Below are 26,789 nucleotides of genomic sequence, written 5' to 3'. Positions count from 1 at the left end.
TTATCAGTCAGTTTTGGTTTATTTTCGTACACATCCAGGAAAGGGTGGGTGGGGGAGGGGCTATTTCTGTCCTAATTTGACTTTTGAGTCCACATGGGGTGGGAGGATATTTTTAATCTGAATAGAGTAAGGTTATTGGGATAGTCTATGTTTCTGTGTTTTATTGAATAATCATTGGGTGTGGGGGGGGGGGGGAGAAAATGGTTGGTTATGCATATTTGTAAGTTGAATGTGCTTTTATTAACTTATTATATGATATAGATTTGTGTATTGCACTTTTGAAGTTTAGAAAATCAATAAAGAATTAAAAAAAAAAAAAATAATTCTTGCACTGTAACTATGGCAAATTGTAACCAGTTAACTGTATATTATGTATGCGAACCTGTAACCTGTTCTGAGCTCATTGGGGAGAATGGGATGTAAAATAAATAAAATAAAATACAGGCAGTTCCCATTTTACGAACATCCAACTTACGTTGGACTCGTCCTTACAAACGGGGGGGGGGGGGGAGAGGGAGGGCCTCCTGTTCTGCCTTCGGTGTCCCAACGCAGCCCTCTCTCTCCCAAGTTCCAACCCGACCCTCCCTCCCTCCGTTCTGCACCCCAAGTACGTGCCTCCTTCCAGCGGGTGTTTACCTTTTGGCCAGCTCCCTCCTCCTTCCAGCATGCATATAATGTATGTACTTATTGCATGCTGTTGTATTGAGCATCACCCAGTGAAGAAAAAAATATCTCTAAAACCACAGTATTTTATAACATGGAGTCAGAGCTTTGAGCATTAGGGCCTTAGATTGCAAGCCCTCAGATGACAGAGGTACCTACTGCTCTTGAATGTAGCTCACCTTGAGCCATTATTAAAAAGATGATGGCACACAAGACATACTGTAGTAAGATCTTATTCAGCTCATGTCTTTTCAGTAGTAGTTGTGAAAGGTCACTTTGGGCAGCCACAAAACTTAGAGACTTGAAGAAAGCACAGATGTTTTATTCAGCATATGAGGACCCCTGAGCCCCAAGCTGGCTTCAGAAGTCCCGAAACCAGGAAGTTACAGAAATATTTATACATTCTTCTGGCTATACAACTGAATTCTAGAAAAAACTTTTCACATGTTACTTTTCTTAACAATCATTGGTCCTAAGCTCACACTAGCAGGTCACTTATCTAAGCCCTGCAGTCTTTCTGTTACATGTCCAGGAGGGCGGAATACAATATCGTGTATGCTGAGATAGCCATAAGAAGCTAGAATGCCCAAGCTAAAACACCCAGTGCAGGCAGGCTAGAACATGAGATAAGTTAGGTCTGCAGCTAAACATAATTCAGCATTTTATTAAAGAGAAAACTTAGTTCAATACTTAGGAAAACCAGTCCCAGACTCCTTCAGTTGAAGGTGAGTTACATTCAGTTACACTAGATATTTCTCTGTCCTTTGAGGGCCTATAATTTTGGTGTGTACATGAGCTAATAGAGGGGTTAAGTGACTTGTCCAAGATCACAGGGAGCATCAGTGGGGTCTGAACTGGACTTCCTGGGTTTTTGGCTTGCTTCTCAAAATACTAGGCCAGAGCTGCCCAAGTCTGGTCCTCGAGATCTACTGGCAGGCCAGGTTTTCAGGATATCCACAATGAATATGCATGAGAGAGATTTGCCTGCACTGCTTTCTTGGTATGCAAATCTCTCTCATGCATGTTCATTGTGGATATCCAGAAAACCTGGTCTGCCAGTAGATCTCGAGGACCGGACCTGGGCAGCCCTGCATTAGGCTATTCCTGCACATGATCGCTGCCCTTCTGCATTCTCTGCTATTGTCCTTCCTCTCTGCCTGTTGCCTCCTGGATACGCTCCCTCTGTCTGGCACTTAAACTGACGATTTTAATTTTTTTTTTTCTAATACTTAGTTTTACTCCCTCTACTTCTAACTCCACAGAATATCTTATGCTCCCATGTTTACACCATATGTTCTTAAGTATTAGCTGTCCAAAATCCCTTAAAATTCACTTTTGAGGCCTGTCATCTTCTGCTGCAGGCCATCTGTTTCTGTTTGGACTAGCGTAACGAGGCCTTCTTGTTGATTCGACTCTGAGTTCTGTCTACTCAAACTTTCTGTGCTGTACATCCACTCTGCTGACATCTGTGCCTCTCCTTCCCTATCAAAGATCTCGCCATAGTCAAATTTTTAACTCCATGAGAGACGCTCATTTCACTTTATTGTTCACAATCTCTCTAATCCACTGGTTCAGAGAAGTAGGGGTGTTGTATTCCCAGACTAGTCGTATAGGGCTATTGGAGTTGGTTCTTGCTAGGGCAAAACTGAAAAAGATTGTTTAGTAGTGGGGGAAAAGAGTTTGCATTGTTGCTGTCCCAGCTTATTGGTATGTATGCATTTTTTGGGACTTGGCTTGCAGCTTTTAGTTCTAGCTGAAGAAGAGTTATATTCGGGTAAAGTACAGAGGTATTTTAATTCTATAGCAGTGCCCCTATTTTTTTGTTGGCTAGATTGTACCAGTTTGGAAGCTTTTCTGTGAAAGTACGGTAGGTGTTGACTTTTCTATATAGAAAAAAAAAGCTTCACACAAGACTATCTCTACTTAAGGAAGCAGGCGAAAGCTTGGCTCTTCTCCCAAAGCTTTAATGGAAGAAGTAATTAACCGGCTAGTCACATTCACAAGGACTAGGGCCAGCTGCACGTAGCAGGACTTGCTTATTCCTTCCTACTCTCGCTGAAATCATTTTCCTGACTTCACATGTAATTTTTCCTTTAAAGTTAGTCACTCTTTTTTTTTCCTATCTGTATGTTCTCCCTTCACTTACATCCTATGCTGTCTAAGATGTTTTGTTGCTCACGGTTTTGACATTGTAAGTATGATATGCTATGTGTACTGTTAATGAATGTTTTAGTCGTTGTAATTATCTATTGCCCATGTTTGGCTTTACACTTCTCCCTCTGTATTCGCTGTGATAGGGGATTAACAGAACCGCAAACACCGAAAAACCGCGAATAACTTTTTCATATGTTGTTCGCTGTTTTCTATTAAAAACCATTGTGAATATGGTGAAACCGCGAATAACATGGTGGGAGACCTGGTCTGTTCCCGAAGGAAAGGGCAAAACACGGTGAAGAAAGTGCTGGAACTCAGCAATTTTCTATATAAACACTTGGAATCGAGGATTTCTCTATGCAAGCTGATGTAATTTTGGGGGAGGGGCCAGCAAGCTAAAAACCGTGAATAATCAAAACTGCGATTGCTGAAACCATGAATACGGAGGAAGAAGTGTATTGCTGTACACCACCTTGGTTCACTTTCTTCAAAAAGTGGTATTACCTTATTTCCTTTGGGGGTTTTTTTTTTAAATTTCTATATATTACCTGGGAAAGTGGACTAACATGACCATCACATTTTAGGTAAACATTGACTTTTACTAGCTTTTTTACTGCCTTCATCAAGGCAACTTTCTATAGATTTTTCCTGATTCTATGTAGGATGCATGGTCTCAGCAGCCGCCTAAGCAGCTTTTGAGAATTGCACGGGGGGGAGTGTCGGGGTAACGGGTATCTGGCAGGTGTCAGTGTGGAGTTGAGGAGTGTTTGGTGGGGTTCGGGGGATGATGGGGCCAGTGGCAGAAGGGAGTGGTCATTCCTCCGGCCTTGGTCTGTGTTGGGAGGGTTCGCTGTTGCGGCAGGAGGAATTGGGCACTCCTCCTGTTGTGGAAATTAGGGGAGGGGCTTGGGGGTTCTGGCAGGAGGGAGTGGGCATCCCTTCTACCAGCTGACTGGGGGGGCAGGATGGGTTCCCTGCTGTGGCTGCTAAACTGATCGCAGTAGGGAGATCCCTTGCTGCGATTGGTTCAGCGGCCACGTCTATTTGAAATGTAGACCAGCGTTTTGCTTCCCTACATTTCAGGTGCCTATCACAGCCCTAGGGAGATGCCTAGGGCCATCTAGTCTCGCCTAAGCCCACCTCCAGGCGAAACCACGCCTTTGGCGAGCTTAAGTGCCCCTATGCATCTCCCTCAACAGATACAGGCGCCGATGATGTAGGCAGCCTACCTCAGGGTATTTAAAAAAACACGTGTCCCAATTGGCTGGTTAGAAGCCTACCGCCGCCTACAATCGAGGCGCCGTTTATAGAATTTGGCCCAAAATAAATGTATAAAGTGCCCATCTCTAACTGGAATAAAAATAGTAGAACAGAGTACCTTTCACAAAGGGGGAGACTAAATTCAGAGCCTAAGAACAGATGACTTGTCATACTGAGTCAGACCAACGGTCCATCTAATCCAGTATCCTGCTTCTAACAATGATCAATCCAGGTGAAAAGTGCGTAGCAGAGTCCTAAAAAGTAGCAAGATTACATGTTACCTACCCCAGATATAAGTAGTGGTCTTCTCTAGGTCTACCCTTATGGACTTTGCTTCCTGGAATGTGTCTAAACTAGGGTTGCACATTTAGGGGCATATTTTGTTTCAGCAGCCGGCCTAAGAAGCATCTGAGAATCACACACTGGCGTCCTATACAGAACTGTGTGTGCCCTAACGGATGGACACCTACCCCTCTCCCCCTTCGATTCTCTAAACGGCGCGCATGTCACTGGTGCCTGTTAGAGAAATTACGCCTGCCTGATTGCAGGATCCATTACCATCAGCTGATATCGGCAAGGGAATCCCCAATCAGCTGAGCCGGTAAGCCTCCCCAAAGCCGCCTGCAATTTGGATGTCGTTTATAGAATCTGTCCCAAAATGCATTGATAATGCGATTTAACGCATGTTGAGCATTTAGGACCTCTTCTATCAAACTGCGCTAGCAGTGAATGGCCTGTGCTGCTCCCGACGCTCATTGATAATCTGCTATCGCAGTTTGATAGAAGAAGGTCTTAATGTGTTAAAGTTTTGACGCACATTAGTAATTCAGGCCTGTGTTCCTCCCTCTGTGGTCTCTCTTCCTCCCTCCCCTTGTGGTCTAGTATTTCCCTCTCTCCTACCTTTCCATTCTTGCAGGCAGAACACTGCCGGCCAGCTAGCTGGCTCCAGAGTCTCTCTTTCTTTCTATAGCAGTCCCAGCTATATGAGAACAGGGCCTCCAAGCATGCATGGATACGATGCAATGAAGTTATTACATGCATGCACGATTGCATGCGATGTCGTCATGTCATACCCAGGCATGTTCGAAGGACGTCCAGATGTGGCTCAGCCTCGGGGAAGAAGAGATGAGGCTTGTGTGTGGGCGGAACTGGGATACACTGATTTAAAGACGTTTTATGTCAAGGCCGTTTTACTGAAAAAGAACAATAAATCGGTACGGAAATAACACCAGTCTCCAATATGGGGTCGGATTCCTTAGAACCCCACTAATATAGTGTTACAACTACAAAAGAAAACATTCTCCTGTCATCAAATAATAATAAAAATACTTTTTATGCAAAAAATATAGCAGTGTTTTATTAAATGAACCTTTAATATCTGCACTTTACTGCAGAAAATAGCAGAAATTTAACATACTTTATTAATAGCTAAACACGTACACTTTGGTGTAGTCATCTATTAATGACGTTCCAAACATTTAAACATTCATGCCCATATTCTATAATATATAAATATAATGGCAGATAAAGGCCAAATGGCCTATCCAGTCTGCCCATCTGCAGTAACTATTATTTCTTCCTCTCTCTAAGAGATCCCACGTGCCTATCCCATGCCTTCTTGAATTCAGACACAGTCTTTGTCTCCACCACCTCTTCTGGGAGACTGGTCCATGCACCTACCACCCTTTGTGTAAAAAAGTATTTCCTTAGATTACTCCTGAGCCTATCACCTCTTAACTTTATCCTATGCCCTCTCATTTTAGAGCTTCCTTTCAAATGAAAGAGACTCGACTCATGCGCATTTATGCCATGTAGGTATTTAAACATCTCTATCATATCTCCCCTTTCCTGCATTTCCTTAAGTCTGTCCCCATACACCTTATGATGACCATACACCATTTTTGTAGCCTTCTTATTTTAAAACAAAAGTTGGCGCCTACTGGCACCTTAAAAACGGCACCTCCATTGCTTCTGCAGAGGTGCTTTACGACAACACCACTGTAGATGTGACTAATGCCGGAAGTGGAATTAGGCGTTGTAAAGCACTTTAGTAAGCGCGATTCACTGGAAAGACAGGCGCCAGAAATGTAGACCTTGAAAAATCCTGTCCTACATTTTTGCCATCTACCTTCTGAAGCTGCAATTCCATAAATGGTGTTGTTGCATGATTGACATGCGATCGGCAGCAGTTTTTAAGTCAGCTGCCGATAACACTGCCATTTATAGAATCCGGGCTTCAATGTCTTGAGATAGTTGGATAGTGTTGGATAAAGCCTGCAGTGCTGTTCAGCTCCTTGCAACAAGGTCTTATGCTGCATTCAGTGCATCAGTGCAGTGTGAGGCCTTGTTGCAAGGAGTTGAACAGCATTGCAGGCTTTATCCTATCTATCTCAAGAAGACACTGAATGCTTGAGTGTTTGGAATGCCATTGGTAGATGACTACACCAAAGTGTACATGTTTAACTATTAGTTAAGTACAGTGGTGCCTCGCATAACGAACGCCTCGCACAACGAATGCTGCACACAACGAACTTCATGTCTTGATTCACACAACGAACTTCGTTTCACACAACGAACTTCACACAACGAACTTCGTTTCACACAACGAACTTCGTTTCACACAACGAAGTCGCCCGAGCTGCCGATGTATTGCATCCTTCCGCGCAGGCAGTTGTTAGTCACTGCGCTTAACTGCCCTCTCTCACTGTATACAGTCGTCCTTTTAAGATAAACTCAATATTTTTTATATATCATGGCTTCTAAAAAAAGCAGGAAGGTGATTTCTGTTGAAATGAAACGGGAAATAATTAGAAGGAGTGAATGTGGGGTAAAACAGTGTGACCTCGTCAAAGAGTTTGGCCTCAGCAAGACCACCATTTTGACAAATTTATCTTTTTTTATGTCATCTTAGCATATTTTATGCTGCAGAACGAATTATTTTTTTTAACATGTATTGTTATGGGAAAACGCGTTTCACATAACGAACTTTTCGCATAACAAACTTGCTTCTGGAACGAATTAAGTTCGTTGTGTGAGGCACCACTGTATGTTAAATTTCTGTTATTTTCTGCAGTAAAGTGCAGATATTTTGAAGGTTCATTTAATAAAATATTGCTAGATTTTTTTTGCATAAAATGTCTTTTTATTATTATTCGATGACAGGATAATGCTTTCCTATTCTTATGTGGTTATAACACTGCATTAGTGGAGTCCTAATGAATCTGACCCCACTTCCTATAATAATCATATTGGAGACTCTAGTATTTTTCTGTACTGATTTATTGTTCTTTTTCAATAAAACAGACTTGTCTGTTTATCGATGTATCATTGCTGAATGTGAAAAAGCATAAAATTTTTAGCCATAATACCCATAAATTTGCTCCATTAAGCAAAAATAATAGCAAATTTTAAGAAAAATGGAGCTTAGTGGCTTTGAGGGACCCCAGGAGGGGCTTTGCAAAATTTTTCAAAATTATTTTCTTATCGAGCACAATCAAATTCATGGGAATAACTTCAATTTGCGCTGTTTTTCCAACTTTTGAGCTTTTCTGGACAACCCTAATGTGGCTGCGGTGGCAGGCCTTGATTCATGTACCTTATTGGGCTGTTAATGCTTCCTTTGTGGGACTGGAGTAATCTTTCCTCCCCCGCACCCCACCCCTGACCTTTTAAAATCACTTTCTCAGTTTTAATAATACAAGGGACAAAAACTACTGGTTACGGAGAGCCCAGCTGTGCTCGGGTTTAGCTGCACACCTGAATTTGGTATGAAAAGGATCATTGTTGGTAGTTCTACAACAGACTTTGGGGTGGGGGAGAGGAGTATATTAGGGAGAGTGTAAGAGAAAGTTGCCAGTTTTTTGTTTGGGGTTTTTTTTAATGTCTATTTTAACCATGCATAGGGGCTTCAGCACAGAAGCTTCACTTCTTCCAAAACAATTCTTTTTTTTTATTTTTGGACTTCAAAGAGAGATGGGGGTTGGAGGATGCACAGAGCAAAAATCTCTCCCTATATCCTTTCCCCAGCCAAATAAAGCAGGAGACAGAGCTAACAGCAGTGTCCTGATCCGTCTTGCCTCATAATATGGGGCAAGACAGATCAGGAACAAGTATGCATAACTTATACCACATTCATATTGTCTGTGTACAGGTCTTGCCTATGCTGGGGGGTGGGGGAGACATCTTATAGTGTGTTGGTTCAACATTGCCTTGATAATGAATGTGACTGGGCAGACTGGATGGACCACACAGGCCTTTATCTACCTTCATTTACTATATCAGTGTCAATTTAGTCATGTGACCATAAAAAAAAAAGTTAAATTATGTCATATGTTTTGAACATATTGGAGTAGGCATTCAGCCAGCGGTGGTTAGTGTTTTTGTCCACTGCTGGCAGTATTCTGGATATTCTGTGGCAGGCCATGTTTGAGTACAAGCTTTGAATAATTGGTTATATGTTAGTCGCTAAAACTTATGTGGTTAAAGGTAGGCGAGTTACTGACGAGATACATATCTATTCTTGAATAGGAAGAGTGAGGTGGCAAATAGAAAGTGTATTTTTTACTATCTGGATGAATTATTCTCCACACAGTCCAAGTGCATCATTATAGCTCGGTTTCTTATAAAGTGCTTTAGATATTCTGTCAATACTGGGATTTAATATCATATTGAAGTCCCTTGCAATGTTATGGTGGGTGACATTAATTGATACAATTTGGTTGACTAATTCCTCAAAAAATTCTGGTAAATCTGCATTAGGAGCATATATATTAGTTATGGCGACCACAGTATTACTGATGTTTAAAATAAGTTGTACCCAATGACCTTTGGTATCAGTATTGATAGAAATAACATTTAGGTCTTGTCTTTTTCTAATCAATAATAATAAAACGCTAGAGCGCGCATGCGCTCTCAAAAATTCGTGAGTCCTGGCGCCGTGAGGTGTGCTTCTGTGGCAACATTCTAATTGACACCTCACGGCGCATGCAGGGGCTGGAGGCGCATGTGCGCGACTGTGCTCTCTACAAACCTCGGGGCTCCAGCGAAGTAGGCAGCACCAGTGGCAGCAAACGAGTGGTGGACAGCAGCCCCGCTCCGGCCGTTGACCCTCCACAAACCTCCCTGCTCCAGCGGCATAGGCAGCACTATAAACACGCTGCTTCGCGCCCTTCTCTGCTGCGTCTCTGATGACATCATCAGAGACAGACGCGGCAGAGGAAATCGGCAGTAGAAGGCCGCGAAGCAGCGTGTTTAAAGTGCTACCTACGCGGCTGGAGCCCCGAGGTTTGTCGGTGGTGGGAGGGTCAGGAGCAGGCCAGATTGAGCAGGACAACGGCAGTAAAAGAAGGGGGAGGGGCTGAACGGAGCAGGGAAGAGAAGGTAAGAGAAGGGAAAAATGCTGCTACTGCTTCTGCACAGGAAAGGGGGGGATAGGAGGGAAATGCTGTTGCTGCTGCATAGGGAAGTGGGATGGAAATGCTGCTGCACAGGGAAATGGGGAAAAATGACAGACAGACAGCAGGAGGGAGTGGGACAGAAAGACAGACAGAGAAAGGGGGCCAGAGAGAGTCAGTGGGAGTGGGAAAGGGGGCTGCTTTGGGGGGAGGGGTGTGTTTGGTGCAAACAACTTTGCTCTGGGGGGAAGACAGAAGGGGCCATGGAGAGACAGGGAGAGGGAAAAGGGGGCTGCTTTGGGGGGAGGGGTGTGCTGGGGGGAGACAGAAGGGGCCATGGAGAGATTGGGAAAGGGGGCTGCTTTGGGGGGAGGTGTGCTGGGGACAGACAGCTTTGCTCTGGGGGGGGGGGGGAAGACAGAAGAGGGCCATGGAAAGACATTTGGGGGGAGGTGGGTGCTGGGGGCAGACAGCTTTGCTCGGGGGGAGGGGGAGACAGAAGGATACAGACAGCGGCCAAGGAGAGAGATAAAGAAAGACAGACAGACACATCTATTCTAGCACCCATTAATGTAACGGGCTTGAAGACTAGTTAAGATAATAACTCCATTCCTAATTCCCTCAGCAAGAGAGAAAAAGGGTTCCAGTGTCCATTTAAGGCACATTTTAAGCGCCTTAGGTGCGGTGAGATGTGTCTCTTGTAGTAAAATTATTGTTTGGAATTTAAGTAGGATAGTATTTTCTTTTGCTTTAAATTGTTGTTTAAGCCCTTTACATTTAGGGAAAGTAACTGACGAGTATAAGGAAGAACATAAGAGTCACAATTGTCAATGTCATCAATTTTAAAGACGTGGCGCTGAGTGATCTGATTAAACATCAACAATGGTTGACTTTTGAGGAACTACAAGATACATATGGCCTCTTGACCAATCAACGTTACAAGTGGCTTCAACTACGACGCAGTATACATGTGAACTACCCAGATCCAACTAAATTGAAATCCACACCTGATATTCTTTCACAATCTAAATTGTTTAATGCTCAAAAAGGCACAGCTTCTAAATGGTATGCAATACTAAAACAGACCTCTTCTACTTCTATGTTGCAATTGATGAGTTCATGGCATTCTGAGCTGGAAAGTGAGGTAGATGATGATATTTAGCAAAAGGTTTGGACCCGAATGTTTTTAAATCTATATGATCCGCAGCAGTATTACAGTCGACATACTTCCTTTTACACAGAACTCATTGGACCCCAAAAAGATTAGCCAAACTCTCAAAGGACACTTCTGATTTTGTTGGTCTTGTAAGAAAACTGTGGGAACATTATCTCACATATCACTGCTGTCATCTCTCTCTATATTGGAATGTTTGGAACACCATCTCATCCATCTTGAATATACAAGCTCTTTTGCATCTTAAGCTCTTTTGCATCTTGGGTCATCATGGTCTTCCATAACCTATGTCTGAATATAATGCTCGTCTGCCCAACATTTTACTATTTTTGGCTATTAAGAATATTTTACACTGCTGGAAAGATTTATCTAAAGTGGAATGTGTTGTATGGTGGAATACAGTTTGTAACACCACCAAATATGAAAATGTTATACCAGCACATTTCTCAAAGTATGGGCCCCTGTTCAGTATTAATGTAGTAAAGACCATTGATGTATTAAGGCTATTGTCTATGTCGTCTCTTCAAAATTTGACTTGGCTGGTTGTTGTATGGTGCTCACTGGGAATCTTTTCCTTTCTCCTTTTTCTCTTCTTTCTTCTTCTTTTCTATACCTGTAGATATGTTTATGCTAACATTTTAAGCTGGTTTTGTGCTATGAGTTGGATATGTTTTGACTAGTTGTAAAAGGACACTGTTATTTACGTAGAAACATAGAAAATGACGGCAGAAAAGAGCTATAGCCCACCAAGTCTGCCCATTCCAATTATCCGCCCCCCAGAGTTCACTCCCTTAGAGATCCCACGTGAGTATCCCATTTCCTCTTAAAATCCATCACTCTGCTGGCCTCAATCACCTGCAGTGAAGTGAGTTGCCTGAGATCAATGAGAGAAGCCAGGACTTGCACCTTAGCTTCCCTGGTTTTCTCTTGATGTTGCAACAACTGGCAGTAACAAAGTGACAGCACTGCCAGAAGTGCCACTTAAGGTGATGGTAGTCTTTTGGGTGGCAGGCAGCTGCCTCTAGGGCAGCTATTCACTGTACCTTTTGGGAATTCTGCTGCTGCGTATGACTTCACGTCAGACTGTAGGAATACAGTGCAGCTGAGAATGGACTGAACCAAGCCCCCAAATCAGAGAACATGTTCGAGTTCTAAGTTCTGTCCATTTGTTGTCAAGATAGCACTGGACGAGGTTTTGGTACGGAGCTGTTGGTATGTTTGCTATTTTTGAATACTATGATAATGTTTGTTTATTAGAATTTGGTATCTTGCAATTGTCTGAAGCTTTCTCACATGGCGGTTTCCAGAAGTTGGAAATTTTACGAATAGGATTTTTTTCTGCATTTTTGTTCCACATCCACATTTTTATCATTGAATCCTCATTTTTAGGACCCCTGAGGGAGACTGTTTGCCAAAACACGGACCGTGTTGGGTCTATAACTTTCAATGCATATGTGGATACTTTGTGACATATTTTGATTGACTGAATGGACATTGATTGCATCATGGACATTGCTTCTGCAGTTTCTCTTTTCTTTTTTGCTTGTAACCCTTTCACTGTGGAACGGTTGGGTTCTTCTTTGTTTGCTATCCTGCAATTTACAATAGATCAATGTGGCTGGATACTGGGTATTCATGGGGATGGTACTGCTTGAATTTTCTTTATTCTCCATTGTTGTTATGAATGGAATGTTTCTGTTTTTAATATATCGTGCACTTTATTATTGTACTGTTTTTGGCATATTTTACTGTTTGCCCTCTCATTTAAGCCCAGAGGACCAAATGAATACATTGAGCAATTGTAACACTATGTAGCCCCAAAGCACTTTTCAGCTTCACACACTTGGAAGCACTGTAGCTGACATGAATTATCCACATATTTGCTGGGTACTGGAGGGGTAAATGTGTAGTTTGTTTTGTTTTTAACTTGGCTGTGGACCAAAAATTTAGGAGTCGGGAAAATATTGTTTTAATTACCGGTATGTGACTCTTAAATTTATGTGGTGCTGTTTTTATTTTGGTCTACCTTTTTTTTTTTTTTTTTGCTTGTCCTCTCTTCACATCTTGCTCCTATCTTGTTTCCATCTAATGCAGGGATCTCAAAGTCCCTCCTTGAGGGCCACAATCCAGTTGGGTTTTCAGGATTTCCTCAATGAATATGCATTGAAAGCAGTGCATACACATAGATCTCATGCATATTCATTGGGGAAATCCTAAAAACCCTGTGAGAAAACAAGCTGTAAGAAATGTTCTCCGTTTTTTACGTGAGACAGGTGTTATTTTTGAACCTTTGATGCCCACCGCATGAGTGTTTTCTACATATTATCGTTGGTTCCCTGAGGCAGGAACGAAACGTGCACGTCGGAACCTGCAAGCTAAAAGATAAGTTTGCTGAGGTTTTTCAAATAACCAGATGTATACTTTTTTAAAAGAACTTTGTAGCCCTTATGGGCTTCTTACAGTTTACATCTTTAAAAGACATGATATAATCTGCTGTCTACCTTTTCACATGCGATGATTGGGCGGTGAGGTGGTACTTTCTGGGGTTCTCCGCAGTTAACCCTCCATGATTCTGAGCATAAAAATTTTTGTAGACCTAATTATAACATCTCCATTGCATAATTCATAAGGATTATTTAGAGTGGTTTTTTCGTTGGCATATAACAGCCTCCGGCAGAGCGTTCCAGTTTTCTACCACTCTCTGGGTGAAGAAGAACTTCCTTATGTTTGCACGGAATGTATCCCTTTTAATTTTAGAGAGTGCCTTCTCGTTCTCTCTACCTTGGAGAGGGTGAACAACCTGTCTTTATCTACTAAGTCTATTCCCTTCATTATCTTGAATGTTTCGATCATGTCCCCTCTCAGTCTCTTTTCAAGGGAGAAGAGGCCAGTTTCTCTAATCTCTCACATTTTCTTCCTGGCCCATAGAGGAATTCAAAAATATTTTAAATAGGGACAGAAATACTGGCTCCATCATTGGGAGAAGAACTGACTCGACCCATGTGCTGAAAAAAGCTTTTAATGGGGAGGCTGAGACTCACATATGGGATATTATAATGATACCATAGTTCAAGGTAGGAAGGGCAAGAAGTAGATGAGAAGAGTGAGAGCAAAGAGAAGAAGAGACAAGAGGGTAGGACACAGAAGGGACGAGTGAATAAGAGAAGGGTAAGGAGGGAGTTGCCATATAATACCCTAACCTACAGGGAATAGAGAAAGCTTCGAGAAAATTTCTTCTTTTAGAAATTTAAAAATACTGACACTGTTTTACCTTGAGAATTCTACCCTTCTTCTTGGGAAAGGAAAGAAATGAATTGAACCCCAATTCGATTCGTCTCCCCCCCCACACTGTTTAGCAAACATTAAGGGGGACCCCCTAGCATATCTCTCTCTCTGTGTACCCTCCATGCAAAAAGTTTAGGAACCCCTTCTTTAATTGGTATCTCCCTTCTGTAAAGAATCTCCATTTTCCCAATAGAAACGGAGACTGGGAAAAGCCATTAGATCACCTTAAAAGGGGAGTTGGTAAAACGAGGGTGCCGCAGGCCTCACAGATCTGAAGCCTTAGGAAGAAAACAGCCATAGCATGGGGATCTTTGTTTTAACTCCACAAATTCTCCTTTTCACTCCAGCAGACCTCACAGATCGCGCTTATCCAGGGTCCGTGGATCTTTAACTCCTGTGGACCTCGCACACTCCAAGAATTCTCCTTTTCCACTCCCGTGGACCTCACGAATCCTGCTCACCTGGGGTCTGGGGATCTTCATTTTCACTCCGGCGGACCTCACTCACTCACTCCACTGATCCTCCTTTTCATTCCTGCAGACCTTACAGATTCCTCTTACCCTGGGGGACCCTATGGATCCTCATCTTACCCCCTCCTGCAGATACAGCTACTTATCTTCTGGATCAGTGGGGTGAGCGGGAGTTAATAAACTGCAGCTATCAAAACTGTAGATAGGGGCATTGGGTATTTTCTGATATCCAGCTTTCTAGGCAATGAGTCAAGTCCACAATCTTAAAATGTACATACAAGAAAAGCAAGCAATAGGTGTTTATTCTGTAAAGTTTACATGGGGAAAATCTTACTAATTTGTTTTCTTTTCATAATGGTGCCTGTATCATTTTCAACGATTCCAGGCTCTGATAATTGATAGCCATTTAAAAGTCCGAAAGCTTTACACGCAGACTATCCAGGCAGCACCTAACCCCACTTGCTCCCCCACCAACAGTCCAGAGCCTCGGATGGATGAATTGAAAGGGATGACAGATAAGAGAGACTTAATCCCTTCACGCAAGTATGCCCGTCTTTTATTTGGAAGTATCCGTTTGCATCTGGCTCGCCGGTCTCTTTCTTTAGAGAAAAGCACACATTTCATTTTTCAGAGTGAGTGAAAAGGGATATCCCTGTCCCTGCTCAAATGAAGGAGAAGATTATTTTAACTACCATCGAGGACTGTGATTAGAGCAGCCAGTGAAAAGACAAATATGGCAGACTTTGTTACCTCCCCTCCCCTCTAAAAAAAAAAAATCTGATAATGTAGAAAAAAGGATCAGGGAAATTAGTGAAATACTGCATTGCTTTACATTCCAGAGGACCTAGTTATAGCTGTGGGTTTATTTATTTATTTAAATTTCTATCCTTTCCTCCCAGAAGCTCAGAACGAGTTACAATAAAACATTCACATTGTGAGATAAGGACATGAGTGGGTGTATGCTGTGTGTTCCAGATTCACTATTTCCTTAGTACATTTATAAAAGTGATTTTTTTTTTTTTTCCCCCCTTTTGGGCCTGCCCTGGGCGAATTCAGGAATCCTATCTCATTACTACTGTTACTATTAATACTTCTGTTTAGACAAAATAAGAGAGAGTCGAAAAGAAGGAGGAAATTAAACAGGCAAGTCAAATCGCCTAAATTATCTAAGCAATCTGAAAGGAAGCTAAAATTTAGGTAAGTGATTTTCCCTAGTAAGTTTACATTTAAATGGCAGGAAGGAGTGAGCAGTGGAGTTGATAGTGGTGACAGAGGTAGGGAAGAAACAGAAGAGAGATAATGTATGACAATAGAAGGCCTGCGTTACCCCTTTCACCGTCCAGGATTTCTCATGTCTCTCCTCCCAGTTTGATGCCCACAGGTTTTCAAGATATACAAACCTGCAGGTTCCTGGCTCGAATACCGGAGGTAATTTAGGCTTTGGGCTTCCGCTACTTTAATGCAGAGAGAGGCTTTATGAGTCTTGGGCAGTGGGTTAAAACAAAGATCTCATGGACCACACGAGCTGTCAAAACAGATATGTGGTACTGATTTTTAAGGCTGCACAGTAAAGATCCATAAGGTCTGCAGGGTATTTCAGGATCTTTGTTTTACCCACTCCCCCTTAAAAGGACTATGAGCTAACAAAATAAAAACCTTGAAAGCGCCAAGTTATATTTTCATTTTAACTAGGTTGGACATATGCCCCTGATTTCTGAAGCAAGAGTGGCTGAGGTGCTGTCCCTGAGGAGAGATTCCCCCATCTCTCCCACTTAGAATGGTGTGCTCTAGTTTTGTTGGCTTTTTGCTAGAAAGACCCTTTTGTGCGCTCCTGGAGATAGCTAAAATTAAATAAATCTGTTGAATGAGAGAAACATTTCCTTTCCTCCACACACAAGCGAGACAGCGCTAATTTGTTCCCTCTCCCGCCTCCTGTGTGAAATAAAGGACAGCATGCCTAAACTGGGTCTGTTCTTCATTGGAGTGGGTGTGTGACAGTCTTGTTCTCTGAAGTCTAAGCGGGGGAGGGGGAGAGCTGTTGCTGTGGCTTGGAAGTGTGTCCAGTTACTAGATGGATAGAAGTTTTATCTGGGGTGAGATAGGGAGAAGGCTGCTTTTCATTGTTCGTCTGACGTGAAATGCTATAGGGAAGTGAAATATGAGGAGGCCTTTCAAAGGCTGGACGTGTGTGTATGTCTGTATTTGCAACAGGAGGTTCATCACTGCTTTTTTTAACCAGAAAAGTAATTCTTTAATGGTAAATCCTGGTAGAAAACTGAAACTCTGTGAAACCTTCTAGAGTGCTTTTCAACCCAGACCTTTGAGCACAACCAGGTACATTTATTTATTCAATTTTCTATACCTTATTTCAAGGGAACGCAGAATGGTTTATAGAATTTATTCGGGTACTCCAGCATTTTACCTGGGGCAATTGGGAGACTTGCCCAGGGTCACAAGAAGCAGTGTAGGTTTGAACCCATGGCTTCAGAGTGCTGAGGTTGTAGCCTTGACCACTGCACCACACTCTCCCCCTATTCCTCATGCATATTAATTGTGAATATCCTGAAAAGCCAACAAGTTGGGTTGAGAAGCCCTGCCTTGTCCTAGCTTACAATATATTTTCTTATGTGGTGCTCCCTTTTCCTGCTCTGCAGGAATATATTTAAACGTAAACCAGAGAATGACAAGGGGACAAAATTGTCCCTGCAGAAACTCAATTTCCCCATCCTGTCCCTGCGAGTTTTGTCGCTGTCCCTGCCCAATTCCTGTATGCTCTGCCTTAACCACACAAGCCTTGAACACTTATGATTTTAAAGTGTTTGAGGCTTGTGCAGATGAGGACGGAGCTTAGGCATTGGTGGGAGCTTAGGCATTGGTGGAATGAGGCATTATGACATCACAATCTGAGCTCTAGAATGTTGCTACTTATGATTTTAAAGTGTTTGAGGCTTGTGCAGATGAGGACGGAGCTTAGGCATTGGTGGAATGAGGCATTATGACATCACAATCTGAGCTCTAGAATGTTGCTACTTATGATTTTAAAGTGTTTGAGGCTTGTGCAGATGAGGACAGAGCTTGCAGGAATGGGGCAGGGACAAGAAAAGAACTCACGGGGACGGGAAAATGAGTTCCCACAGGGACAAATTGTCATTCTCTAATGTAATGTGTCATTCTCTAATGTAAACCACTTAGATATCTTATTTGTGGTGTATTAAATAAACTTGTCTGTGGCTGTTGTGTGACTCCTAATACAAGTCTGCTTGCTGGTTAAATCGTATTTCTGTGGCTCAAGGAATTCACCAGATTGAGGCAGGGGTGGTCAACCTCGGTCCTCGAGGGCCACAATCCAGTTGGGTTTTCAGGATTTCTCAATGACTCTGCATGAGATCTGTTTGCACACAGTGGAGGTAGTGCATGCAGATAGATCTCATGTATATTCATTAGGGAAATGCTGAACACCCAACTGAATTGTGGTCCTTGGGCTGAGGTTGCCCACCCCTATGTTAAGATATTGAATCTTGGCATAGACTTTCAGACCTCCAGCATGATGGTTTTACTTGCTCCAGAGCAGCCATACGTGACACCTAATATCCAGGAGCAGTTGTGGTTATGATCTGTAGGCAGCCGAGCTTAAACCCGAACACCATATGGCTGCTGCACATGGACTGTAGCCATTTCTTGAATGGCCAAGCTGTACTGCCAAAAGAGGGTGCTGGTGAGGGGAATGGTATAAGGTGTGCATATTCCCATTCACTATTTAGTTTATTTACTTACATTCTGCCTTTGTCTAAGGCGGATATCAATATAACATAGATAGTTAAAAACATAGGAAGCTGAATGCTTTTTTGTTTCGGGGGGGGGGGGGGGGGGGGAGAGAGGACCAAAAGCTCTGCCCAGCAGGATCCTGCAGCACGTCTCTCTCCAGCTCCTGACTCCCCTACTCACCTCCTCCCAGTTGGCTGTAATTTTAAAGCCTTCAGTCAGCAGTTGTGCAGCGTCAATGAGCAGGCCTGTCCCAGAAGTGTTCATTCTGCAGCGACGCTCGTTGACGCTACGCAGCAGCTGCCCGCAGACTTTAAAATTACAGCAACCAGGGGGGAGGTAGGAGGGGGTGATATCTTCCCATAATCAACTCCTCCAATCGCCAATCTTTGGAGAAGCCATGGCCCCTGTGGCCTCTCCCGTTCCGACGCCCATGGTTAAAAATACAAAGAAAAACACAATATACAGGCCCACAAAATATAAAGGAGTCCAAGTGCAGAAGCCCTAAAGAGCTGCTGTCGTCAAACAAAATAGATGCCGCTTTAATAGTTTCTATTTATTTATTTTGTTATGGTTCCAGTGACCTATAATTTCTGGAAAGAGACTTGGGGATCAATTCTCACTTTCCGACACAAACCCTTCTTGATAAATGTTTTAGGATAGAAGCAGGGACAACAGATACCAGAATGCATTGGGATGTACGTTTAGGATAGTATCATTGTCACAGGAGCTGGCTTGGCTTCTAGGCAGGCCTGATAGAAGTTGCAGCTGTTGAGGATTGGAGATGATCCCCAGTCTTTACCCCTTCCCTTGTAGAGTTGCAGCTATACGTCCTTTCAAGATTTTTGTCTTGCCATTTGACAGTCAGCAAGAGTTTGTTGGTGTGAAAGAGATGTTTTACTGATTCAATATTTCTTTCTTTTACAGTGTCAGCATTCTCGTTGGGGCTCCAAAAGCCAATACAAGCCAACCCAGAGTCCTGGAGGGTGGGGAGGTATACTATTGCCCCTGGCACCAAAATGCTAGCAGCTGTATTCCCATTCAGTTTGACAGTACAGGTAAGAGACAAAAATAGTTGCCTTAGAAGTTCTGGCTTATCTCTTCTGTATACATAATTGGGGGACTCTTACCTGATACCATCCCTCCCCTTCCCATCAGACAGTGGTTCAGTTCTAGTTTTGTCCATACTGCATGCAGAAGTTTGGATTCGTTCATTTTTTTTTAAAAAAAAAGTCATGTACATATAAAGCAGCATGAAAACCAGGCTGGATTAGTTTGTCCTCCAAATGAAAAATAAAAAGGATCCATAACTACCGTAGATGTATAGAGACAAAAGAGCAATAATGAGAGCAAAAAATAGATCAAAATGCTAAGGACAGTGCCGGGAAGAGAATATTCCTGGCTCAAAATATTTTGTCTAGTCCCAAAATTGAGTTGGGTTAGAGCAGTGGTCTCAAACTCGCGGCCCGGGGGCCATATGCAGCCTGCCAGTTACTATTTTGAGGCCCTCGGTATGTTTATCCATAATCACAAAAGTAAAATAAAAGTTTCTTGATCATATGTCTCTTTAGCTATAAATTACAATATTATTATTAAGACAGCCAAAATGAAAGATTTAAACTATAAAGAGTTTTACCTCATGCAAAATTGTCATTTCTTTAATAAGACTAACTATTTTTTCTGAGGCCCTCCAAGTACCTACAAATCTAAAATGTGGCCCTGCAAAGGGTTTGAGTTTGAGACCACTTGGTTAGAGTTATCTTTGTATTCAAGATATGGTGCAAGGTCTCTGCCTAGGTCAGAAGAGATTGTTTTCTCTAGGTGCGTACTTCTGCAGAATGACAAGTTGTAATTGGCATGTGTTGTGTGGCCATTATAATAGAATAATCAGGTATCTGGGATGCAGAAGTAGGTAAACTTGAGGGTGTGCTCTTTCCCCTCCAGAGAACCTAGTGAAACAAATGAGAGTTGGTTGATGATAGGATAAGGACTGTACAGACTTCAGCACCATACATCATATCCAGTCATTTCATTCTCCACTTCTGACTTATATGTCCTTTATCACAACTAGTGCTGGAAATTTCCACATTAAAAACATAGAGTGAGGCCTAGTCAGCATGACACACAGAATGGAATTGGCGAGGCTAGAAGCTTCAGAGTAAATGTATAAATCTAAGCTAATCTGGAAAAGGACGGATCATAAAAAAAATGCTGAATTGTATTAGCCAGAGTGGAAAGTAGCATGGAAAAAAGCTTTGTAGGCCTTCTGTGTCGGAGGCAATATAGCTAACCCTTACCTAATAAACCAAGGAAGATCGAACAGAGGAGCAATGTATTACATAAGGCCTTTTGGAATGAGATATCTTAGGCTCATGTCAGGATATAAAAGCTAGATTTATACACAATGTAAGAGTTGCCATAGTGGGACAGACCGAAGGTTCATCAAGACCAAGTATCCTTTTTCAAGCAGTGGCCAACTCACTTCACAAGTACCTGGCAAAATCCCAAGGAGTAAAGCAGATTTTATGCTGCTTATCCTAGGAATAGCCAGTGGATTTCCCCAAGTCCATCATAATAAGGGCTTATGGACTTTGTTTAAGAAATTATTCAATAGCTTGGAGGGGGAGGGAAATGGAGAGGGAGGGAATGCTGCTTCGGCTTCTGCACAGGGAAGTAGGGAGGGAGACAGAAAGAAAGGAAGAAAGACACAGGGGCAGGAAGAGAGACAGAAAGACAGACAAAGGGGGCCAGGGAGTGAAACAGACAGAAACATTGTAAGCTAACTGCTTTCATCACATTACCTGGCAATGAATTCCAGAGTTTAATTACACATTGAGTAAAGAAATATTTTCTCCTCCTTTTTGTTTTAAATTTGAACAATTTTTAGTGACGACGACAAGGCAGCAGAAACAAAAACAGACAATACCAACAAGGTACAAGCAAATCCAAACAGAAAGAAGTATGCAATTCAAGTCATCAGGTTTTTTTTTTAAAGAATAACAACATAATCAACCCCATCCCCACCTAACACATAAGTTTTTATAAAACATCTGTATACTGTACTGTATTATACATCATTGTGCAGTAGTAAGAAAACCTCATCCGTTAAATACTGAACAAACCAGCCTACTCAATCCCTTACCTAACTCCCCCTCCCCTCGCTAATCCACTAAAAATCACAGTACTGTATACCTCTACTCCATCTCTTAACCCTACCCCACCATTCCCCTCAACCCAACAAAATGTAACAGTTAGCAAAAACCCGGACAATACATAATCAAGGTTCAATGAAAAGGTCAGACCGGACAAAGTAGGTTTGTCCACCCTTCCAACCCTCAGTATTTTATAGAGCTCTGTCATATCTCCCTTGAGCCATCTCTTATCCAAGCTGAAGAGCTCTAGCTGTTTTGGCCTTTCCTCATAAGGAAGTCATCCCATCCCTTTTATCATTTTCGTTGCCTTCTGTACCTTTTTTTTTTTTTTTTTAATGGATCATTTGAAGTGGTTGAACAAAGAAGCTGAAGTCATTCAAGGTATCTATAATAATAAAATCCTAGAGCGCGCATGCGCTGTTGAAAGTTTGTGATTCCTGGCGCCGTGAGGTGTGCTTCTGTGCCAGTCCTCACGGTGCCTGCGCTAGCTGGAGGCGCGTGAGGTGGCTAGAGGCGCATGAGCGTGCAGCTCTGTCAATGGCGGTCAGCTTAGAGGACCGGCAGGAGAGTGTCCGACACAGGGCTCCGTTTTGAAGCTGTGGCTCTCATTGAACTGCCAGTTGGCCAGCTCCCTTGCCGGAGTTATTTTTCAGTTTACAGGTGCCGCCGTAGCTCCTCTCACGAGCCGCACCTGGGTCAGAGAACACTTCAGATGCAGGGGATCGTTAGAGGAGCCACCGCGGCACCTTTAAATTTAAAAATAACTCTGGCAAGGGAGCCGGCCAGACTGTGGGAAGTGTAGGAGTGATGGAGATATCCTGCTGCTGCACAGGGAAATGGAGGGAGAGGGAATGCTGTGGCTGCTGCACAGGGAAGTGGGGGGGGGGGGAAAGGGAAAAAAAATGCTGCTGCACAGGGAAATGAAGGGGGAGGGAATGCTGCTTCGGCTTTTGCACAGGGAAGTGGGGGGAGGGAAAAAAATGCTGCTGCACAAGGACATGGAGGGGGAGGGAAATGGAGAGGGAGGGAATGCTGCTTCGGCTTCTGCACAGGGAAGTAGGGAGGGAGACAGAAAGAAAGGAAGAAAGACACAGGGGCAGGGAGAGAGACAGAAAGACAGACAAAGTGGGCCAGGGTGTGAGACAGACAGAAAGAAAGACAGCGGGAGGGAGAGAGACAGAAAGAAAGGCAGACATATATTCTAGCACCCGTTAATGTAACGGGCTTAAAGACTAGTACAAACTATAATAATAATAATAATAATAATTTATTTTCTTGTATATTGCCCAACCAGTAGTTCTGGGCGGTTCACAACAGGAGAATACTGAGACATTTCAGCACATGGTACAGTTTCATAAAACACACTATGTACGTACAATCTAAAATGATATATAAAAGTTATACAATTGTTAAACATTCAAATACAATATTAAAAATTTTTTAAAAATTAAAACATACTATGACAATAAGAATAGAAACAAACAGTGAAATATCTAGATGAGGATAGATTTACACTGCTATAGTTTGGGGTTTTGGGGCTTTTTAGCCTGGTTGTTTTCCTTCTGCCCTTTTCTACTTCCATTCCAGTCAGAAAGAATGCACCTAACTTGGGCTATAGGGTAATGAGCTTTCATTGATTGACAGTCACCCAGCATGCTTTCCTTCCTAGCCAAGACTTTCTACTCCCTGCATATCACCTGCATATACCCCTCCCCCCACATCAGGCCAACCTAAAATCATCACGCTACGATGCCTTCTTTTGTACAGCCCTCCCCCTTCTTTGGAATTCATTTCTGGCCCTGCATACGGAGCAATCGGTTATGAAGTTTCACTCGGCTCTTAAAACTCACCTGTTTGAAGAAGCTTATGCTACTTAGAAGGCTACCTGAGATTAGACCGACTGATCTTTAATCGTTTTCTTCACTTCTCATCGGTCCCATTTATTAATCGATGTTCCTTTCCTGCTACTACAGTGTCTCTCAACCTTTTTTATTTCCAGCATACTAAACGGAGCAAATGTTTTTCGTGGCAAATTAAAATTGAAATTATAAAATTGTAAAGCCAACAAAAAAAAAATTAAATTTGAAAGTTATTTATTTAAAGTTCTTTAAGCTATGTATGGGTATTGTAAGAACGGCGAAGCTAAAGTAGATAGAATAGAATTTCTAATCAATGTGATGGATGTGCTTGTTTTTGAGTGCAAATTAACTCAAAACGCAGCTTGATAATCGACAAGCAAACACGCATTTCATCATCCATCATCTGCAGTCATTCCCTTTTTTTTTTTTTTTTTTAATTTAATTTCGGTCAGAGCTGAAAATCCAAGTTCACAAATATAAGAAGATACAAACGGTATCAAAGCCTTGATTGCTTTGTTGCTCAAGTTAGGATAACTACTGCATAAAAAATAAAATTACTTGCCATTAGTTTTCAAGGACCAATCATGTCAAAGAATGATACTTGTCTAGGCAGTTGTATCCATATGCCCACAGATGCTCATAATATTGACAAACTCTTGCGTACACGGGGGCAAATTCTATAAATGGCGTCCCGATTGTAGGCAGCGGTAGGCATCTTACTACTGTCTAACAGCCAATCAGGACGCATGTTTTCTTAAAAAAACCAACAAAACCCCTCCAGAGACAGGCCGCCTAAATTGTAGGCGCCTGTCGTGGGTGCGGAGAGACATTTAGGGATGCTTAAGCTCGCCCAAGCTGGGCGTGGTTTTGCCTGGAAATGGCCTTGGGCAAGCTGAAGCGGCCCTAGGCGTCTCCCTAGGGTTGTGATATTTGCCTGAAATGTAGGCCATCAAAATGCTAGCCTACATTTCAAATAGATGCAGCTGCACAGCTGATGGTGGCAAAGAAATCTCCCTGCTGTGATCAGCTGAGCAGCTGCATCATGGAACCAATGAACCCCTTTCCCCTCTCAAGTCAGCCAGCAGAAGGGATGCCTATTCCCTCTCACTGCCACTCCTAAATCCCCCTGACACTGTCCGCGGCAGGAGGGATGACCACTCTCTTCTGCCGCCGACCCCCGTCGATCCCCCGACACTCCCCGATACCTCCCGACACTTTCTCATACCCTGACATGCCCCTGACACTTCCTGAATATACTCCCCGGTACCTTTAGGAGAGAGATGGCCAGCAAGAGGGATGCCCATTTCCTCCTGTTGGAAAGCCTGCCTCTTCCAAAATGGTGGGCCTTCCTCTTTCCAGTGCATTCTGAGATGCATCGGGGAGGAGCCTAAGACTCTGATTGTCCTAGATGATGAAGGCCCCTCCCATGGGGCATCCCTCTTGTCGGCTATCTCCTAAGCTGGGAATCCCTCTTGCCGGTCAAATCCTAAAGGTACCGGGGGAAGGGGAGGTCGGGAAGTGTTTGGAGGGATGTTGGTGGGGAGTGTCAGATGGGTGTTATGGAGTGTCAGGGGGTTTGGGTGATCGATGGGGCCGGTGCCAGGAAGGAGTGGGCATCCCTCCTGCCATGGACAGTGTCGGGGGAGGGAGTCCCTGCCGCTGCCGCTGCCACTCAACTGATCACAGCAGGGAGATTCCCTTGCTGCGATCAGTTGATGGCAAGGGATCAGGCGTGATTCTCCAACCAGCACTGTGACATGGGTGCCAGTTAGAATCTGGGTGGTTAGGTGGGGTTAGGTGTCTGTTCATTAAGACAGATGCGATTCTATATAGGATGCCAGTGTGCGATTCTCAGCAGACATTTGGGCGGCTTCTGAGACCAGCCTTCTATACAGAATTTCTCCCTCAACGTATATGCCATTTATTCTACTATATACTGTAGTTATGAAGGGAATTTTTTAAAAATAAAGTAAAATTCTGGAATCTCTCATGGCACATCCGGAATCTCTTCGGGGCACATGGCCATGGCACAGAGTTTGAGAGATGCTGGGCTACTCTGTTATGTGTACTGTTCTGTTATGCCTGTCAGAACAGTATATTAAGTTTAAAAAACTGTAAACATAGCTATGACTGTTCAGACAGGGACTGCAGATTGTGCACCCTCCAGAAGGGGGTACAGTATCTCTGAGTTTTAGCCACCAGTGAAATTCCTAGTTTTTCCCCCTTCCTCCCAAAAGGAAGCAGAAGCCTGTTCCAAGAAAGAAACTGGGTGTTTCTTATAGAATAGTAGTACTGCCCCTGCGTCAACCCTCACACTGGTATGCATTTCTTAAAAACATATAGAAATATGTAGAAATGTTAGTAGTTAATAGAGTTTGGATGAGAGCAAGTCTCTGAATAAATGATGAAAGGAGTGACATGTGTGATTCATAAACTAGGGAAGGAGCCCTGGAATGTGGATCTTGCATGCCAGTCTCCCTGCTGAATTATGATGTGAAAATTCTGGCTGAGGCCCTGGCCTTTAGATTAGGGAAGCTTTCTCTCAAAGTTTGTAGACTGGGATCAGACAGGGTGTGTTAGCCACAGGCTAGGAGGAGGACAGCATCAAACATACCTTAGACCCAATGCAATTATTGCATGAGTGAAAAGGAAAATGCGGTGGGATAGAAAATGTTTCATAGGGTGAATTGCCTGTTTTCTTCTTAAAGTTTTGCAAGGTTACAAGTTTTAACCCTAGCTTTCCAAAATAGATTTTATAGGTTATAGTGTTGTTATGGGGCTCATTATCAAAAAATGTCATCCAGAAATGGCATAAAATGGACATTTAGTCATTTAAATTGCTTGTCTGGGGCTAACTGAGCATGTTTACTGGATAGAATCGTATCGCTGCATATACTCAAATTAGCGGCAAAGTCAAAACTGACTATTTTGTGGACAGTCCGGGACAGAACTGGTACTTAATGTATGGCTTAAAACACAATCCTACTTCTATGCGGTTCATCTTATGTGGTTAAGTGCTGAATATTGGCACCCATTCACTATTTAGCTGGGGCCACATTTGCCCGGATATTTAGTGCTGGAGCCTGGATATATCCAGCATTGAATACCAGAGATAATTCCGTTGCTGTCCAAAATAATGCTGACTGCCACTAACTGAATATGTTCCCCACAGTTGCTAGAGGAGCTGGCCCAAGGCTATCTTATGCACTAGGTCAGGGGTGTCAAATGTCAGTCCTCGAGGGCTGCAATCCAGTCGGGTTTTCGTAATTTCCCCAATGAATATGCATGAGATCTATTTGCATGCACTGCTTTCATTGTATGCTAATAGATCTCATGCATATTCATTGGGGAAATCCTGAAAACCTGACTGGATTGTGGCTCTCGAGAACCGACATTTGACACCCCTGCACTAGGTGAATCTTGAGCCAGTGCCAAATTTACCTAAAGGCAACACCGAACAGCAGATCCAATAGAGCGCGGTGTGGGGGGAGCTGGGGGTAACAGATCTCCATCTTTTGGAGAGCCAGAAGAGGAGTAAAAGAAGGCCATGGTGCCCCTTTGATGCACATTCTCTGTGCACAGACTGGCTGGCTCCATTTCTTGACAGGAAACAGACC

The 26,789-nt window shown here is 43.0% G+C and overlaps 1 protein-coding gene across 1 annotated transcript in view; it reads left to right on the top strand.

The window, feature by feature from the left end:
* ITGA5 (integrin subunit alpha 5) overlaps positions 1-26,789 on the top strand; it is a 239,741-nt gene that overhangs the window by 86,042 nt on the left and 126,910 nt on the right. The window contains exon 2 of the mRNA XM_033937236.1: positions 19,089-19,219. Within this exon, the coding sequence (XP_033793127.1) occupies positions 19,089-19,219 (131 nt within the window). The remainder of the gene's footprint in view (positions 1-19,088; positions 19,220-26,789) is intronic.

This window comes from Geotrypetes seraphini, chromosome 3 (assembly GCF_902459505.1).
Source record: "Geotrypetes seraphini chromosome 3, aGeoSer1.1, whole genome shotgun sequence".
Classification (NCBI taxonomy): domain Eukaryota; kingdom Metazoa; phylum Chordata; class Amphibia; order Gymnophiona; family Dermophiidae; genus Geotrypetes; species Geotrypetes seraphini.
The sequence above is the reverse complement of the archived record's forward strand: the minus strand, read 5'-3'. Positions and strand labels throughout refer to the sequence as shown.